The sequence below is a fragment of the Miniopterus natalensis genome, chromosome X (genome assembly GCF_054644295.1).
Source record: "Miniopterus natalensis isolate mMinNat1 chromosome X, mMinNat1.hap1, whole genome shotgun sequence".
Classification (NCBI taxonomy): Eukaryota; Metazoa; Chordata; class Mammalia; order Chiroptera; family Miniopteridae; genus Miniopterus; species Miniopterus natalensis.
The window spans coordinates 95,002,251-95,021,649 of NC_142103.1; the positions used below are offsets into that span (position 1 = coordinate 95,002,251).

Genomic DNA, 19,399 nt, shown 5'->3' on the forward strand with positions numbered 1-19,399 from the left:
CATTGTGCTAAGTGAAATAAGCGAGTCAGAGAAAGACAAGTGCCATATGATTTCACACATATGTGGAATCTAATGAACACACTGAACTACCAAGCAAGAGAGAGACTCATAGATAGAGAGCAGACAGACAGCTCTGGTAGGGGGAGGAGTGTTTGAGGGGTAGAAAGATTGAGCAAAAAAGACAGAAAAAGGGAAAGAACTCATGGAAATGGACATGGACAACAGTGTGGTGATTGCAGGTGGGGGTGGGGATGGAAGAGGGCACAGAGGAAATAAATGGAAAAAATCAAAATAAAATAAAATGAATACTTTTCAGCCAACTGGAGCATGTCATAATACAAATATCTTTATTTAAAAAAAGAATGGCTAAATATTCCCAAATGCTTTATCATCTATTAAATTATTTTCTCCTTTAAATTATTTATATAATAAATTATGTTGATTTCTTAAGGTTCATATTTTTACATTTATGAACTAAAACTTTCTTGTGCATAGTATATAATTCTTTAAACAAAGTGCCAGATTTAATTTGCTACTATTTCATTGGAAACCTTGCACATACACAGAAATCGACTTTTAGTATTCTTTTAGTACTATTTTAATGATTTCAGTAGAGTGCTTTGGAACACTTTCTATTTTCTAAGACAGGTTAACAGAGTAATCATCTGTTTTTCAAATGATAAACAGTTGCAAAGACCTGGTGATCTGTTAATGGAAGTAGAATTTTAATGCCTAAAGGGCTTGTCTGCCGCTGCCCAGGAGAGCAGGCACTCGCACACCTTGAGAGCTGGGAAAAACTCTGTGCCTCAGAAGAATTTTCTGGGCTCCCCCTGGTGGTTGTTCTGTTCCAGAAAGGTGGTAGGGGAAAAAAGGATACGTTCAGGCAACCGACTTCCTCAAGAGCCCGGCCATTTCAAATAAAATACTACTTTTCCCTTCCCTAAAATGTCTGACTATGTCACCTTCTGCCTTTGGTGCTCTGCCCTCAGATGGACACTCAAGTGGAAAGGTTTTTTTCCAGGGCCATTAGTAAATCTTCCCACTTATATATGGCCTTTAATTATAACAGTGCACAGCTGCACAGTACTGCAGGTTTAGGCTGGGGTTCTGTTTATGTATTTTTCTTAATCCATATAAGGAAGCCATATAAGGAACTACGAATCTGAATCACTCCTCTAAAGTTACCCTGCAACCTTGAATAAATGTCCTTTAAACTCTAAGCTTAATCTTCTTCATCCATAAAATAGAAATAATACCCACGTGGTACAGGTGTGAGCATTAAATGTTAAAACACCCTGGGCAATGTAAGCATTATTTGTAAACAATGGTAACATTTAGCTCATTGTGAAAAAAATCTGTCATGCTCTGAAGAACCCAACCTCCCCTCCCTCTTTAAACTTCCTTTTGCCCACAAAAACAGTCGTATTTTAATGTAGAAATAATTCCTCTCTCAGCTTAAAAAATTAACATGCATGTACCATGAAATCAAACTTAGATGCACACATTTTAGGAAGGATGGGGTAGGGGTGAGTAACTGACATATCAACAAACTGAAGCTCTCACCTAAACTGTCTACACATCTGGAGATACACAAGATTCTGTTCAAATAAAATAAGTATTTGCTTGATTATCTTGTTGTAACAAGTACTATCGGTGTGGACATCAAACATATGCATCCTAAAATGCAATACAAAATGTAACCTATATACTAATGATTGGTGAACTTGCAAGTACAGTAGAATTAGCACAGAAACCAGTTTGCTTAGCGAATTCCGTCTGAAAGACCCAGACACAGAGAGATTATACAGGGTAGAGAGACAGAAGTGGTGGTTGCCAGGTCATAAAAAGGTACATGACATCTTTTAAACACGAATGAATGAATGTTATTAAATTCAGAGTTTATAGAGTTCTTTATTATAAGTACACATCTGCCCTAAATATGAATCTACACATAAGTCACAGAGAGAACCAAGGGGAGCAGAACATGCCACCTCAAAATATGCTGCACTGGCATATTGACTATTTCAAGCTGAAGGCACTTGAAAAACAGCAAATGTAGAGAGAGGCTTTCTCTGAACTCCCCTTATCTGCCTCAACACAGATCCTCCAAAAGGAACTCAGCTGTCATCCGTTCCCCGCCCCGGAGGATTCAACCAGGGAAGATCACCTCTTATCACAGGAGAGAAGACTGACACTACGCGGACTCAGACAAACTGTCACAAACTATCATGGCTCCTCTTCTAAGGGCCCATCCATGTTTTCTAAAAGTTTTTTACTCACCCCTAAAACACCTACATCCACTTTCCCTATTAAGATGATATTTAAGCCTAAATTCTAAAGCTACTCTGTTATTCACTTTTTTCTGCGTATCTCCCCCGTATAATGAGGTATACATGCTAATAAACATCTGCTTTTCTCGTTAATCTGTCTCTGATTACAGGAGTCTCAGCCAAGAACTAGAAAGGTAGAGAGAATTTTTTTTCCTCCCCTACAAGATGATCTATTTATCTTCTTAACCAATTATACTTAAAGTTGTTTTAGGAAGGCACAATTCAGATCAATTCTTTTATCAGTTCACTTAAAAACATTATCTGGAAAACATAATTACCTGATAGCAGTCTCCTTTAAGATTGTCTAAGACATCACCACACGTTTTTCGCATGTATTTCTTACATCCATCAATCACCATTTGGTCAATGTTCAGAATAGGTTAAGGAGAAATTTACCCTGAATTTAAACATATCAAAGAATTCTGAAATAGTAATAGTTTAAAAAAAAAGGTTAATGCCCGGCCAGGCGTGGCTCAGCGGTTGAGGATCGACCTAGGATCCAGGCGATCCGGGTTCGATTCCTGGTCAGGGCACATGCCCGGGTTGCGGGCTCCATCCCCAGCGGGGGGCGTGCAGGAGGCAGCCGATCAATGACTCTCTCATCATTGATGTTTCTATCCCTCTCTCCCTTCCTCTCTCTGAAATCAATAAAGATATATTTTTTTAAAAAAAGGTTAAGACAAACGAAAGTTTTATAACACTAATTTGGGTATCAAGTTAGAAAAGATAAGACAAAGATTTTACTTTTGCACCAAGGACACTCGAAAGGAAGTAAATTGTTCCTTCTCATGAAGACTCTTATTTCGGCAACTGCTGAGCAACAGATATGGTGCCAAAGTCGCTTGCTCTTTAATTTGCAACTAGATTGTCTCTGCTTCTTTGTCAGCGGCCTCATAAAAGAGGCCATTGGTACTAAATTGAAATGTTTGTTGGAGGCACTAGTTATCACACATTTACCTCATAACATTAACTGGAGTCATAAGACAAAAAGGGAGGGAGAAAGGAAAGCAGCCCAGTGAACTTGATTTCCTCTAACAAAGGATATCTCTACCATAGTGACCATCTTTGGTTTCAGTTTGACTATTTCACATAAAATGCCCCCGTCTCCGCCTCCCAGAATCAGCACGTCCTTGCCAGTGTAGTCCTCTTTGCCACTGCCCATGATGGCCCGGGTATACGCCACATCACTCTCCGCCAGATCTAGGGAGGAAACAGACCCCGAATGACGACCCTACCCAAACCCACACGCCACCCGACTCATGGCACTGGGAAGGGCTGGGTTCCAGCCTAAGATGTTTCCCTTTCGACCTTTAAACACTGTCGACAATGGAGGAAGGTATACTTCTGGATAGTGGAGTTTTCATCAACTCCAATACAACAGATTACACACATGGGTGACGTAAGTGTATACATTAAGTCATTTGGAAGAAAACCTGGTCTTAAGGATGTACTGATGTGAATAATTAAAAGCAATTATGTCTTTCCAGATGAACTAATACAACATCTGAGAGGTGCTCCAAAATATGAGGAACAAAGCGGACAGGGGTTTCGGGGAAACAAGACTGGCCAGGAGTCGGGAACTACTGACACCCAATGGTGAGTATATGAGGGTTCACCATACTATTCTGTCTACTTAGATGTGAGGTTTTCCATAACAAAAAGATCTTTTAATGAGCAATTTATATACTTTTTGATATATAACCCAAATACTCACCACTAAGAAACTAAGAGAAAAGAATATCAAGACAGAGGTTTCCTGGCTCAGCTATAAAACATGAAGGCCCACACAATCCGCAGGTTACTACGGCAGAAACGCTCATTTCTAAAAACAGCAGGGCCAAGGACAACCTTGGGCAAATCTACAGCAATGCTACTTGTCGGGAAAGCCATGTAACTCAGCACATCCATCGCTCTGTTCTGCAACTGGGGCAGGGCTGGAATACTCACTAACGTCCCCACTAAGGATGAGAATATTTCCGAACTGCTTCGAGTGCAGGATCTTAATGTTCTGGTAAGGCGAATCTTCATCATACACCACCTCGTCTATGTCGTACTCGACCAGGCGGCCGTCGGCAGTGGGCCAGTACCTGTCGACGGCCCCTCCTCGAACGATGGGTGGTAATCTGGGGGGGGAAGGAAACTGGAATGAGCCTTGTAAGAATGCCGCTGACGGTGAGCCTGCCTTAAGGTGCACCCGGGAGCAGTGTGCAGGAGCAAGCCGCTTGACCCTGGGCCGGCTCCTAAAGAGCGCCCGCAAATGGAACGCTCAGCCTTTCAGGTTTAACCTGCACGGCTGCGCCAAATCTCAGCAACTGCTGGGCACAGGACTTTGCTTTTTAAACACCTTCCTGGCAGGCTCTAAGTTTTCCTAATAAAAAACTGAAGGAGAAAATGGCACTGCAGACATCACACGCCACCCGACACTCTTAAGGCTGCCTACATAACCACGCGGTCGTCTATCACATTCCTGCAGGTACACGTGGACATGGTACCATTATGTTGTTCAGAATCCGTCTTCGAGTGTTTCCGGTTGTACCAATAATGTCCCTTATAGCTGTTCGGCTTTTGAACAAACGATCACACACTGTAATTTGCTGTTTTGTTTTTTTCTTTCCTTTTCTTACCCCCATTTATTCTAGAATAGGTTTTTTTCTCCCTTGTGCATTTCATGGCATTGACATCTTGGAAAAGTCCAGACCAGGTGTTCTGTAGAAAACCCCCCAGTTGGGTTTGCCTGATGATCTTCATTACAGTCAGGCTGACATATATCACACGAGCATCACATCAGGGACACGAGATGTGTGCTTGTCTATTATTGATGATGCTACTGTCCTATTATTGGTTGAAGTAGATGGCACCGGATCTCTCCATGTGCAAAAGTACCTTTCTTTCTCTTTGAACTGACTAAGCAAGCTGTGGGGTGGTCCTCCGAAACTGGGTGAAGGTCCTGACCTCCCGACAAGCCTTCACCAGTAGCTTTGGCATCTAAAAGATTCTTGCCTGATCCAATATTACTGGAGTGGCTGCAAACTGATAATTTTCTGATTCCATTCTTTCAAAAGTGCTCAGTATTTTAGATAGGGTGAATATACTAGAAACTACCAGCAGAGGACACTAAATGACAGGGAAAAACAGACCTGGAAAAGGGGCTTGGCAAATCTAACTGGAACACAAACAAATGAGAACTCATTGCACACAGGGCACAACCCGTCTCCAAGTCACGTGTTCTCAGACACAGTGGTGTACGATAGCAGAACAGCCGCAGAGACCTCAAACGCGGGAGACGCGGTCTCTGACTTATCTGATGAGTTTCTTTCCCCTCCCAGCTCACCTGCTTCCCAGAGTCCAGTCTGGACCTGTTACAAGTTAATGAGGCTTCCTGTGTGGAAACAGTACTAACATCCGTAAAGAACACAGATTTACAGAGCAAGTTCTCATAAACTCTCATTTAATGCTAACAGCTTCTGATTTAACCAATTCATCTTTCAGGTAAACAAATTCAGCTGCTGCAATGTTAGGCAGACCAGAGGTTTTTCTTGTAAAATGTGGAGCCCGAGTCAGGACACTTCTCCCCATCTCAAGATAAACAGGACTTGGGGGAAGCCTCTTTCCACCCCTGGCCAGTGGTGGAGAGTGGAGTGAGGTGGGAAGGTGACATGTATCAATTCCCAGCTTTCAGGGGCAGCAACCTACCTCCTGGTCGATAGCCAGCCAGCCAGCCAGCCAGCAAAAGGCTTTTACTGAACTATGCACAAACCCACTGAAAAGAAACAATGCCCAATCTCAGTTGTGTCAACACTACCTTGGCTAAGGTTGGGCTCTTTCCTCAGGTGCAACACAGTGGTTTGTAAAGACTGGCAAGGAAACAACAAGGATCTCCAACAGGATGGGGAAGATGATACCTTGACAAAGTACTCATCCTACCAGGCCGCGCATCTATTTCCCTGTGATGGGCTATGGGAAACATTCTGGAGCCCTACACAACTCGTTTCAACCACCACTGCTAAAAATCAAAATTGCATGGTAGAAAGTCAGGCAGACCCTGGCCAATGTCACTCCATTGGCTGACATTATCCTGTGCATCAAAGGGTCAATGGTGCCCGGCCAGGCGTGGCTCAGCGGCTGAGCGTCGACCTAGGATCCAGGCGATCGGGGTTCGATTCCCGGTCAGGGCACATGCCTGGGTGGCGGGCCCAATCCCCAGTCGGGGGTGTGCTGGAGGCAGCCAATCAATGACTCTCTCATCGTTGATGTTTCTCTCTCTCCTCCTCTTCCTTCCTCTCTCTGAAATCAATAAAAATTAAAAAAAAAAAAAAAGTCAATGGTTTGATTTCCAGTCAGGGCACAAGCCCAGGCTGTGGGTTCGATTCCCAGTCAGGGTACATGCAGGAGGCAACCAATCGATGTTTCCCTCTCTCTCTCTCTCTTCCTCTCTCTTTCTAAAAATCAATAAAAGTTTTCTGTTTCTTTAAAGAAAAGAAAGGCAGAATATGCCCTGGGCCTCAGTACAGTGTGTAAATTTCAAGAATTGTTTGCAACAAAACTGATGGGAGCTTGTTTTCCCATACCTTTTCTTTTGAAAAGTAGAATACAAAAATACATTTTTTTAAGAAACCCCATGGCTTCGTAGATGAAAAATCACATTTACTTCATTGGCCACAGGGGAGTAATTATTTCAGATGGTACTGAGTTATTTGTTAATGATTGACTCTAATAATGTCATTCCCGGGGGGAGAAAGTGGCACCATCCTTGTCCTTTTGAAGCCAATAACAAAGGGCCTACCACAATGTATTTCTAAGCACTTCTCATCTCCTCCACCCTGATTTTATGAAAACATGTAAAAAGAGTGACAAGCAAAACCAAGGTCTGCGTTTTGAACTGAACATTTAAAGCCTAACTTCACTGTCCCTTCAGAAACTCCTAGACCAGAAAGACACAAACAAACCAGACTTCTCACAAATGCTGAGGCCCATAACTGCATTCCATCTGTTTCCTCCTTCCCAGAATTAACTCCGATAAAAATCAGACCAATAAAACTCAGAGGCATTTTGAAGTTGGCCAATTCATCATCTCCAAGTTCAGACATTTTACAACACAGTGGGAACCCGTTCAATTCGAACGGGTGTAGATAAGGAAAACTCTCAGAAGTAGGAAAAGATGAAAAGTCCAGAAAGCAGTGTGGGTGTGGATGTGTTTTTTAAGGATGGGGAAGGAGCTGAGAATACATAAACTGAACTTGGACAAAGTAAACAAATATGGGAGCTCTGATCAAAAAAAAAAAATGGGCAAGTTCCACACTGAGCCATGTTTTTTTCACTCGCAGTTTCCTGCTCTCTGCCCCCACCAGAGGGATTAAACACCTTCCTAGTTCTGGTACATGGCCCTGGAGCTTTCCTATGGACTGAGCAAACTTAGCATGCTGAGCCATGAAGTACTTACACATCCTAGCTCTTGCCAAAAAGGATTCCCTCTTCTGGAAAGGGCCATGAACTAGAGAAATCTGCATTCCAGATGCTTCCATCAGTGATGGTGTGACGTTGGTAAAGTCCCTCTGAGCCTCTACATCTATGTGTTTGCCTTTATGAGCAAGGAACAAGCCTCCTAACTTTTGGGGGCCTGATAAGGAGGCACCCAGGCAGGCAGGCAGGCAGGCAGGCAAGAGCAAACTGATGAGAATTACTTGCTGTGAATCCATTAATTCCCATTCTTAATTCCCAAGACCTACCAGACTCTATTCCTTCCAACAAATGTTAACACTGTTACTTCTGTCAAGCTCTTAACATCTGACACCACTGGCAAATACTTCTGTGCTGTCCAATATGGCAGTCATTAGCCATTAGCTATTGACATGAGGGTAGTGAGGTGAGACTGAAGAACTGTTTATTTTTATTAACAATTTTAAATAGCCACGTGTGGCATAGTGGCTATATACCTGGACAGGGAAAGCTTAACTGTCTTCATTTACCGTTTGAAGAGAACCTACCTGTGGCTACTCCAAGTGGGTGGCCTCTTGGTTCTTAGCACCTTGCAAAGTCTTCTTACTTACAAACTTTGAGGCAAATTTTCTACCACCTTGTCCTGTCATAAATCTCTTAACTGCTTAGCTCTATTCTAGAGCCCAGAACTCTGAGCAGAGACATGTGACCTTCTCTCTTTACTGGACAGGAAGGGGGAAGTTGTTTAGCTCCCCTTTGAGGTGGCAGCCTCGCCCGGCTCTCTGCTTTCCAGAGTTCCCAGCTCCTGGGAATCACTCCACATCTCCTTTCTGCCTGTCTCATTTTATCCAGCATGTCTCTCTCGGTCAGCGTGTGTGTTCTCACACGTCTTGTCTTGTTGCGCGGTGAGGGGCCCACGAGCTCAGTCTACCATGTTGCCAAAAGCAGAAGCTGACTTTGATCTTGGCTGCATCTTCGGCAGACACAGCTCAGGGACACCACCACTGTTCCGATTATTTTATCACTTAACCAAACATCAAAGGACATCCAGGAGTGGACTTACCGCTTCACCCGCCCAGTACTGTCCTGACTCAATTCTTTCATTCTTTCTTCTACTTTGTTCAAAAGCTACAATTAAAAGAAAAGAAATCAATGGGCTTCTAGAATAGGCTGAGTGGAACAGCTAAATTAGACCAGGAGCTTGAGACCATGTTGGCAGAGCTGTGTGAACTGGCAGATACCCAAATACACACATCTTCCCCATTCCCACAGCAGCCTCCGGACAGGCCCAGTTCTCCACTCCCACACCAACTAGTCCTCATGGTGCTGACCGAACCTCAGTCTAAGTTACCAATAATGGGAAAGGGGAATGCTCAAGGGGAATGCAGATACACCATCTTGGCTAAAGCTTTATATTCCATTCCCTCCGGTGGAAAGTAAAATCAGTCCTCATGAGGTCAAGGGAAAGATGGCAGCCAGGTTGCTAAAAACAAATATTTCTCTTCTAAAACCACATACTGTGGCCCAACTGGTGTGGCCTGGCTGGTTGAGTGTCGTCTCATGCACCAGGACGTTGTCAGTTTGATTCCTGGTCAGGGCATATGCCCAGGTTTCCGGCTCAATCCCCAGGAGGCAGCCGATCGATGTTTCTCTCTCATCAGTGTTTCTCTCTCATCAATGTTTCTCTCTCATCAATGTTAATCTCTCTCTCTCTCTCCCTTTCCCTTCCTCTCTCTGAAATCGATAAAAACATATTTTTAAAATAACACTTATTGTGGAGGGAAGAACATCTACAGTTAACTGGGAAGTTAAATGGTGCTGGTTTTGTGAACCTCAAACACTTGAATAAATAACAGTAAAAACCAACACTGTCAACTTCTTTGCCTTCCTCATCGCCGTCGTAGCTCTGAAGGTCCAGCAACACCAATCCATGTGGGTAAATTCTCAAATTGGCAAAGCTATAAAAGAAAAGCATAATTTTAAGGTTAGGAATTGTATCATGGCACTCAAAAGGAAGAAAATATGCCAACCCAATTCAAAGGAAAGACCACTTCTCTTTTCCCCCGAAGTTACACACTTAACCCTATTGCTTTCTTATTAGAACTACTCCTTAGTGGCAGGGAAGCAACCAATCACTCAGCGAAGATTAAAGTCTCCAAATGCTAAGGTTTTCAGAACAGGTTCTTGGGCCCAGAAAGTCATTCAGTAGTCAGTCCTTTGAATCTGATTTTTAAGAAGCTTGCCCAGCAGGTGATTCAGCCAAGTTTAGTGACCACTGGGAGGGATGGTGGCAGGGGCCGACTGGGTTGTCCCCATTAACAGTCACAATTCAAAACAGAGCCAAAAAACATATATACGTAACATACAGACACAGACACAGACCACAGTGTGGTGAGAGCCGGAGGGAAGGGCATGGGGGGGGCCCGGGGGGGGGGAAGGAGGGCTGAAAGAGACCTTGCTTGGGGCAATGGACGCACGATGCGGTGCGCAGATGATGTTTTGTTGAGCTGTACATTTGAAACCTGTATGGCTTTGAGAACTAATCTCACTCCAATAAATTCAATTTAAAAAACAAAAAAAAACAAAAACCAGCCGGGTTTTTCCGACTGCAGGCAGGTGGTGATTAAATTCACTGAATTCAGGGTCAGCACGCTCCCTCCAGCCTGCAAACCAGACCTGGCCCACAGCAGGTTTTGTAAAGCCTGCACTCTAAAAATGGTTTTTATGTTTTTAAAGAGCTCTTTTTTAATAAAAGGAGAGTATGTGACAGACAGGGACCTTATGTGGCTCCTTACAGAAAAATCTTTAGTGGATCTGACCAGCATTTTTCATGACATAAAATATGACAGTATCACATGCAATAAGAGTTAATTATTTGAGGGAGCACTTTTTTCCCCCCAGTTATGTTGGGTAATTGTATTGTACATACACAGATGTGTATGCGACGATATAAAGTTACTTCTTACTGCCCTGGCCAGTGTGGCTCAGTTGGTTAGGCATCAGCCCATGCACAGAAGAGTTGCCGGTTTGATTCCCAGTCAGGACACATGCCCAGGTTATGGGTTTGATCCCCGATCAGGGGTATGCAGGAGGCAGCCAATCGATGTTTCACTCTCACATCAATGTTTCTCTCTCTCTCTCTCTCTAAAAAAAATCTTTTAAAAATACAATAAAAAAATAGTTACCTCTTACTATAAGTCATGGTTAAATAAAGATCTGAAATATACTAAATTAGATGATTAATTCTATTCAGAGAATACAGGCAGTGTGCCTGGATGTAAAAATAAATGTAACTAGTTAATTTTCACCTTCAGCCCTTAGATGGCCTCAAAATCAAGTTCAAGTCCAGGACACCACACACTCATCTGCCTCTGAATGAGCGGATCATCTTTCCTTCCCCCTCCACCACCGCCAGCAGCACAAAGGAAGGGGACCCCTTAACCACCTGGGTGGTTCGAGCAAAGAGTCCTCTGCCAGAGAACCAGGGGGACACAGAGAATGCTGGAAGGTGGGGTGTCAAGCACCCATCTGAAGGGATTAAAACCAGAAACAAAAAGAAGTTACCAGGGGGGAATATGGAAAATGCATAAAAAGGTGGCTGAGGAACAGGACCTTGGCATGACCAAGGGGCCATTAACCAGGAGCCAGGCCAGAAGCAGGGTGTGTCGCTGCAGTGCATCCCCAGAGCAGGTGCCGGGGCAGGAAAAGTGAGGTTTAGGGACAGGCACCATGGTCAGGCACCACAGGATGGGTCCCAACTGACCATGTAGAGAAATAAGATCAATGGAGAAAATAAGATTTTTAACTAAGCACGCTCGTTTCTATTTGTTTTGCTTATAGAAGCATTTCCAAACAGTTCTTCTCACTCAAAAACTCTCTCCCAGGAAGAATTCTAAGCCCTCTGGATGGCTGGAATTGGTGTCTGGGGTAGAAGATTCAAGAACTGCAGTAGCAAGGGAGGCGGGGCTGGGCTGCAAAGGCCCTGGGGAGATGGTCGGAGATGCAGGGCTTCACCTGGAGTGCAGGAGGAGCTTACCGAGGTGGCAGAGTGTCAAGATCCGATTTGCTGTGGTCCCCCAAGGATGGACCGCAGCGAGGACAGTGAGAGAGGCGGCAGGGAGGGCAGAGAAGAGAGGCTGGGGCGGAGGGGGGCTGAATGGGAGCCTGGAGGAGCTGGAGGGCCCACGGACAGCTCAGCCTGCTGCTTCCAGGAGCCTCGCTGGTAGCCGGGCCAGACCATGGAGGGCGGAAGGGGATCGATTCTGGATCACCCTTGAGGAAGAACTAACTCTAGACATACACTCCAGGTATCTGCTACACACATACATGGACACTGCTACATAGTTAGAAACACAAATCTGGGCTTGGGGAGAGAAGGGGGAAGATGTCTCTGAGAGGCATCAGGAGAGGAAATGCCAAGTTCCGCCATAAGGGTGGGCCAAGTAGACTTATAAAAAGAGTAATGGAAGGGGAGATGGCCCCAAAAGTAAGTTTCCCTCTTCTCACAGCACTGTTTTCTGGGCCTCTGCAAGCCGGGGGGAGGGGTTCTTTTAATAGAAAAACGAGGGAGAGAATGTGGGACATTAAGAAAGCCGCGTGGGATTTTAGGACTTTGTACCCATTGGGGGAATGGAGTGAAAGCTATAAAAAATACCCAGGAGTTCACCTTTTTAAATTAATAGTGCAAATGACTAAGAATCTTAATAGCATCCTAAACCAGTCTGGGTACAGGGGAACACAAAAGCTCAATGCACTAGCACCTTCTGTTATCGATCATTTGTTAGTTTAGGTTTCCTTTCCTGTTCTCAGAGTACATCGACTTTCATCTACATTTTTTAATCGTCTAGATAGTCTGTAAGTGTTAAGGGAAAAAACTTGAACTCTTGGGTCTCCCCAGCTTCCTGGGAAGCTACTCGTTGGCATTCTCATCTCACAGTGGGGTCAAGCCACCATCAGCGGCCCCTGGGAGCTTGCTGGAAATGCTGTATGGGGTGCTGTCCCAGGCCTACCACATCAGACACTCTTGGACAGGGGCCCAGGAGCCTGTTTTAACCAAGTCCGGATCACCACCTACCAGTTCACACTGCTTACGCTGCCCAGGGGTTCTGGGTCACACAGTAGATCCGCCTTTGGGGTTTTGGAGAAATACTGACGCTCAGCGGCCTCAGTCTCTGGGGGGAGTGCCTGGGCATGGCATTTCGTGGAAATGCTCCCAGGCGATGCTACTGTGCAGCTAAGGCAGAGAAGCACTGAATTCTAGCCTCCTCCTAGAAGTTGTCGAAGGGGGGGGGGATCCCTAGACACCACCCCCCACTCCCCTTTGCACCCCTCCCCACTCCTGAAGTCCTCCAGGGTAAAGAGAAGCGCTCAAGGCCGTCTCACCTGCCGTTTTTGTTTATGTAGGTCGCTAAATAGCCGTGGTCCTGCCAGGTGTGCACCGACTCGGTCATCCCCTGCTCCTGGAAAATGGACTGGAGGCCTTTCAGAATGGTCTCGCTGTCAGCTAGAGGGGAAAGAAGGCGAGATGGTCAGATGACTCACGTTCAGAAGGAAAGCCAGTGGGACACAGTTTAATGACTGAACTTCATGAGAAAATCTGAACAAAGAGTAGCCAGAGTCACTCACTTATCCCCTTTGTCATGAGCTTTATATAGACTCTGGACCCTGCAATGAGAGGCTACACCAAAAACCAGGTAACACAATAGAATAAAGTGCATTTAAGGATCTAGAAATGAAATCATTTTGGATTATCTAGGTGGGTCCTAAATCCAATGACAAGTGTCTTTATAAGTGACAGAAGACACAGGGAGAAAGCACAGGTGATGTGGTGGCAAAGGTAGACTGGAGTGATACACCGCAGGCCAAGGATACCTGGTGCCACCAGAAGCTGAATGGGAGAGCAACGACCCTCCCCTAGAGGCTTCACAATGAGCGTGGCCCTGCCTATACTTTGTTTTCAGACTTCTGTTTTTAACCACCCATTTTTAATACTTGATTGCAGCAGCCCCTAGCAGACTAATACACCCACCAAAATTCCTATCTTCAACTGCACTTTAAACAGGAGCAAATGGAGTAGCAAAAATGGCAGTGAGCGCATGACTTTGTAATCCTCTGAAGCCCCAAACACAGAGCAATTAGGGACCACAACCCAAACTCACGAACAACATTTAGAACAAAACTAGGTGACAGAACACACCCCCAAAACCCCAAGCCCCCAAACTGGAGTAGGTGGAGACGAGCGGGACACAGCCCAGAGACCTGTGTAGTACTAGCAATTTCAGAGAGGAAGAAGTTGAGAAAACAAAGGGCCTTCAACACCCTCCCCCCATTAAAACACCAACAGCGGTTCACCCACAAGAAAGGGGGCTGCTCCTCCTTTTGAGAAGGCAGCACCAGGCAGGCCACAGGAGGGACCTGGGCAGGGCCAGAGAATGTCCGTGTGGTCCCCTGGACAACCAAACAGAACTGAGCTCCACGTCGAGGAGAGACTAGTGGAGCAGAAGCCATGCCACACAGCCATGGGAACACAAGCACCGACTAACATGAGTCTCACTCATTCCCAGCAAAACTGCCTCTGGGAAACTCATTTGGCAGAAAATGATCTAGCTGGCTTCACTTTTCTGAAATTGGGTTTGGGACATTAAAAGGGGAGGCGTGAATTATATCCCCAGAACAGAGTCCCAACCCCCCCCCCCCCTAAAAAATTCTGCTTTCAAGCTTGATGAAAAGAGCTGAGCTTGTTCAGCTGGTGGTGTCAAGGAAGCTTGGTGAGGTCAGGCCACCATGGCAGTGCCTGGAGGGCAGAGTGGTAAATACGAGCGAGCCCAGCACGCGGAGCCCACACGCCCAGTGGTGCTGCCCTGAGGAAAGCTGCTGGGTAATCAGTCAGTCCTCCTTGGCCAGGACAGGTGTTTTCTGTTTTGAAAGTGTATAAAACAAGTCATCACTCCTGGTAAATGGCCTCAAGACTGGGTTCTGTTGGCACATTACGAAACAGACCACAAACCCCTAGGCTGGTGAAGGGGACAATCCAGGCAGGGCTACCTTGTGTGTCACCAGCCAGGCTGTGCAGCGAATGAAGACCCCAGCCCAGAGGCTGAGCTGGGGCAAACTCTGTCCCTTGGGCCAGAGAAAGGGGTTGTCTTTGTGTGATACACGCAAAGCCCTTGACTGCTGGCCAAGCCCAGGATGACAACCGGCCCCTTTTTTTAACTGGCACAGTTAGCAAAGGTACCATGTGGGCTAATGGAGGCCCTCCTGCCAGGGTTCAAACTGAAAAGAAAAAAAAAACACAATACAAAAGAAATCCAATTTGATATGCTACTTACTTCTATACTTTGGCTTTACCCCCCAGTTCAGAAGAAATATACCAGGTCTGAATGTTATTTATGGCTGTTGCCACCGCCTGGTCCCCATGGGCACTGAGTGTGGCCAGCCCTGCCACTAACACGAAGACCAGGCCATTTTGCCCACTGTCTACTTCACTTCACATTCACCTTATTGCTGATCTGGGGACTCCCTTGTCACCCACCCTGCTCCCAGCCTTTGCCTTGGAGAAGATTCCAGAAAGGGGAGCCAGAAATAACTGCCCAGCATCTCTTTTCCAGAATCATGGTTTTAAAGTGAAAAGAGAAAGCCAAAGACATGAGCTCCACTTTGCAGAGTTTCTAGAACATCTAGACCAGTGGTTTTCAATCCTAGCCACGCATTAAAATCACCAGGGGAGTTTTAAAAATTCTGAAGGCACAACCTAGACCAATTAAATGAAAATCTGGGGGGTGGGACCCAGGTGTATTTTTTAAAGATCCCTGGGAAATTCCAATATGCAGACACAGTTGAGAACCACTGATCTAAACCACTAGATACAAAAAAGAAAAAGAAATCCCCACGATCTCCAACCAATTACACTCAAGTCACCAAAAGGTTATTTCAACCTTCATGCCTCTCCAGTAAGGAGCATGTAACATGGCCACGCAAAATGTACTTGGTTCTATCAGGGTTCCTCAAATGAGGTTGACAATATGGTTTAAATGACTATCCTGTCCTTCAAAGGACTTTGGTAAATCCAGCCATACCCACAAAATGTTAGTCCCCCATCTTACGGAAAAAAGACCCTATATCCCAAATGCCCAGGGACAAAATCCCTTGAAAACTACTAGATGCTCTACAAATGAGTGAAAATAAGCCTGGGGTCCTGGCCGGAGTGGCTCAGTGGTTAGAGTGTCAGCCCAGGGACCACAGGATCTTGGGTTCGATTCCCAGTCAAGGGCAGGTACCTGGGCTGCAGGTTCAGTCCAAGGCCTCAGTCAGGGCGCATGCGGGAGGCAACCAATCTATGTGTCTCTCTTACATCAATGTCTGTCTGTCTGTCTGTCTGTCCCCCCTCCCCACTCTCCCTTCCCTCCACTCTCTCTAAAAAGCAATGGAAAAAATATCCTCCGGTAAGGTAAGAAAGAAAATGAGCCTGGGGTCAGAGCATCCCCAACTTTGGGAATACAAGATAACAATGTCATAAATGCCTGCAAATCAGAAAATTCCAAAGGAGACTCAAATGCTAAAAGAGACATAACCACACTGCTTTCAAGTAGACATAGAAATCCAAACTATGCTAATAAAATGTTGTTTGGCAAAAGTTCTTAGAAAACTCTGGCCAGGCAAGAATGATGTGTAATAACTAGCATACTACTCAGAGCCTTCCAAAGTGCTCAGAACCACAGCGGCCTTGTCCCAGGGCAAAATGTGTCCTTTGTCCACCGGAAAACGCAGTGCCCCCATTTCCAGATCACTGCCTACTTTGTGTGTGTTTACTCAACAATAACTTAAAAGGAATCAATGTGGGGGAGGGAGGGGGGGACCAAGGCCCAAGTTTCAGTTTCCTTCCTCATTTTCGCCCGGGGATCCATTTACGGGCCTGTCTTAGAGAATGAACCTCACTCGTCTGACCCTGACCATCAGCTCCAGGTGGCCGAATCCCAAATCTGTGCATCCAGCTGGAACCTGCATCCTGCCCAACCGCCCACCCCACTGATCTCTAAGGAAGCCGGTGCTAGTGTTCATTCCCTCCATCCCTTGTGGTCCGGTGCTGCCATTTCATCACTGATCTATCAGACAGGCGTAAATTAAGAGTAGCTGTACCCACCAAACTTTAGTGGCCCAACATATTGAGGGATTCTTGTTGAATAAAAACCTAAGATGCCAGGCACCCTGGCAAAAAGGCAGGAAAACAGGTTTCAGTTGTATTCCCACTTCTTCAGCTTTAAGAGGCTAAAATACTGTAGCCCCCTTAACAAAGTGAATTCCATTAGAGGCTGCCTGTGGGAAATAAGCAACCGAGAAAAACTCCTGACTCTCTCCACCAATGACCTTGACTTGCACCTTGAAGTCTTTTTCAACCTCAAAAACTTCAATTAAGCCCTGGCCGGGTAGCTCAGCTGGTTAGAGAATCATCCACATATGCCAAGGTTGCGGGCACATACAAGAATCAACCAATGAATGCAGAAATAAGTGGAGCAACAAATCTCTCCCCCCCACCCACTTCCTCTCTCTCTGCCTCAAATCAATAAATAAGAATTTCAAAAAAACTTCAACTAAGACAACTTAGGACAAATGGTGCGGACTTTCTTTAAGCTACCCAATCCCGAGTCTCTGCTGTGCTGGGATGCCCCCCCTTCCTCAGGGCAATCAGACAGCACCAGCCTGCCACCAGCCCGCCAGGCCAGGGGCCAGAGCTGCACTAGTCTCATCTGTGAAATTAGGGGGTAGAAGAGGCAATTTGTGGCCATGTTCCTTTCTGCTCTCTCTCTCATAAATTCAAGCAGCTTATGAAATTAGGAGATGAATTCCTATTCTTGCCAAGCTTATCTTTAATTATGCGGGCTGGAAATTCCACCATCAAGCCCCCGCCTCCATTTCTTTGTCTCCTAGGTGTCTCTCCCACAACAGCTCAGGTGTTTAAGCTCCAACAGGTGGTTAATTATCCCATCACTGCACCATGCCCAAGCGGGGAGCCCAAAGCCCAGCCTCCTCCCAGCTCATCTCCTACTCCCCAGACCCTGATGTTTCCAGAGCCCTGTGCCTTCCTCCTACCTGATTCTCCACTCCCTCTGGTCGGCCTCCCCCACCCACACTTCCCCTTTAAGTCCAGGCCAGAGGGCCCATCTGTGGGCAGGGCCCACCCCCACTCCGTCTCACCTGCATGAGCAGCTCACTACAAGAGGATGCAGAGATGCAGGTATCCTTTCCTCCAAACCCGAGACTCGAATATCAGAGCACCTAAAAGCCACAGTTGGGCTGTGCAGTTTCCCTTCCCACACAAACCAGCTTTCTGGTTTTCTTGCTAGACCTCTGGACTCCAACACAGTTTGAAGTCATTGGAGTATCTGCTTTAAAAATCCGCTCAGAGGTCCTACTCTTGACAGTGGGTGGTGGTTACATGACCACTGCACTGATCAAACTCAAGCGAACTGTACACTAAAACGCACTCCAGGTAAATTACATCAAGTTAAAGCATGTCTGTTCCAGGGTTACCACCACCACTGGCTTAACGCCTCTGAGACTAAAAAAAGAGCACAGCATTCCTCATGGGCTCCCTCTCGCACAAGCAGCTTGCTCACAACTGCCCAAGGCTTAGAGAATATCTTTTGAACTTACCCGGGATGTGCTAGGTGTAACCAAAAACTTGAATGATGACCGGCAGCAAGTACAGATCACTAAAATCAAGTGATATACAGAAATGGTCTTCATATTTCACAAAAGAGCTTACATTTAAAATGACATTAAGCCCAAGCGGCATGGCTCAGCGGTTGAGCACCGAGTTTCAATTCCCAGTCACCGGCAGGGGGCGTGCAGGAGGCAGCTGATCAATGACTCAACATTGATGTTTCTATCTCTCTCCCTTCCTCTCTCTGAAATCAATAAAAATATTTTAAAAAATAAATAAAATGACATTAAGATTGTTTTAATTTCTAAATTTTAATCTAGTGTCTGTGCATCAGGAGACTTCTCACACATTCAGAGGCCTACTGAATTTCCAGGGACTAAAAAAAGGTTAAGTAGGTGGTTTCCGCAGGCCCGTCTTCAGCAGCTTACTCCTACATTCCCATGTCCAGTTGTTTATGTAACAGCAGCAAGATGGTTAATCTCCTCACACAAAACCCAAGCCAACAGGAATGTTCAGAGCATGATTCATAATGATAAAAAAGTGCAAATCCGCCCAGTGGATAAATGGATAAGTAAAGTATGGTATACACATACCCTGAACTACTGTGCAGCCACAGAAGAAACGCAGCACTGACACACGCTCCAATGTGGCTGGCCCCTGAAGACACGATGCTGAGTGACAGAAGCCAGGCACAAAGGACAACATGTTGTATAATTCCATTTATATGACACAGCCATTAAAGGCAAATCCCTAAACAGGAAGAGCAACTTAGTGGGTGCCAGGGCTGGGAGGAATGGGGCTGATGCCTAAGGGGTACAAGTTTCTGTGCGGGGTGATGAAAATATTCTAAAATTGTGGTGATGGTCACACAACTCTGAACATGCAATGGTCCCTTGGTATCCAAGGGAGATTGGTTCCAGGACCCCCCATGGATACCAAAATCCAGGAATGCTCAAGTCACTTATACAAAGTG

At 45.6% G+C, this 19,399-nt stretch overlaps 1 protein-coding gene across 1 annotated transcript in view; it reads right to left on the reverse strand.

Moving 5' to 3' along the window:
* SMS (spermine synthase) overlaps positions 1–19,399 on the reverse strand; it is a 45,962-nt gene that overhangs the window by 11,307 nt on the left and 15,256 nt on the right. Inside the window, exons 2-7 of the mRNA XM_087813328.1 lie at positions 13,149–13,269; positions 9,634–9,724; positions 8,830–8,894; positions 4,278–4,453; positions 3,376–3,530; positions 2,609–2,698 (exon numbers count right to left, since the gene is read on the reverse strand). Of these exons, the coding sequence (XP_087669454.1) occupies positions 2,609–2,698; positions 3,376–3,530; positions 4,278–4,453; positions 8,830–8,894; positions 9,634–9,724; positions 13,149–13,269 (698 nt within the window). The remainder of the gene's footprint in view (positions 1–2,608; positions 2,699–3,375; positions 3,531–4,277; positions 4,454–8,829; positions 8,895–9,633; positions 9,725–13,148; positions 13,270–19,399) is intronic.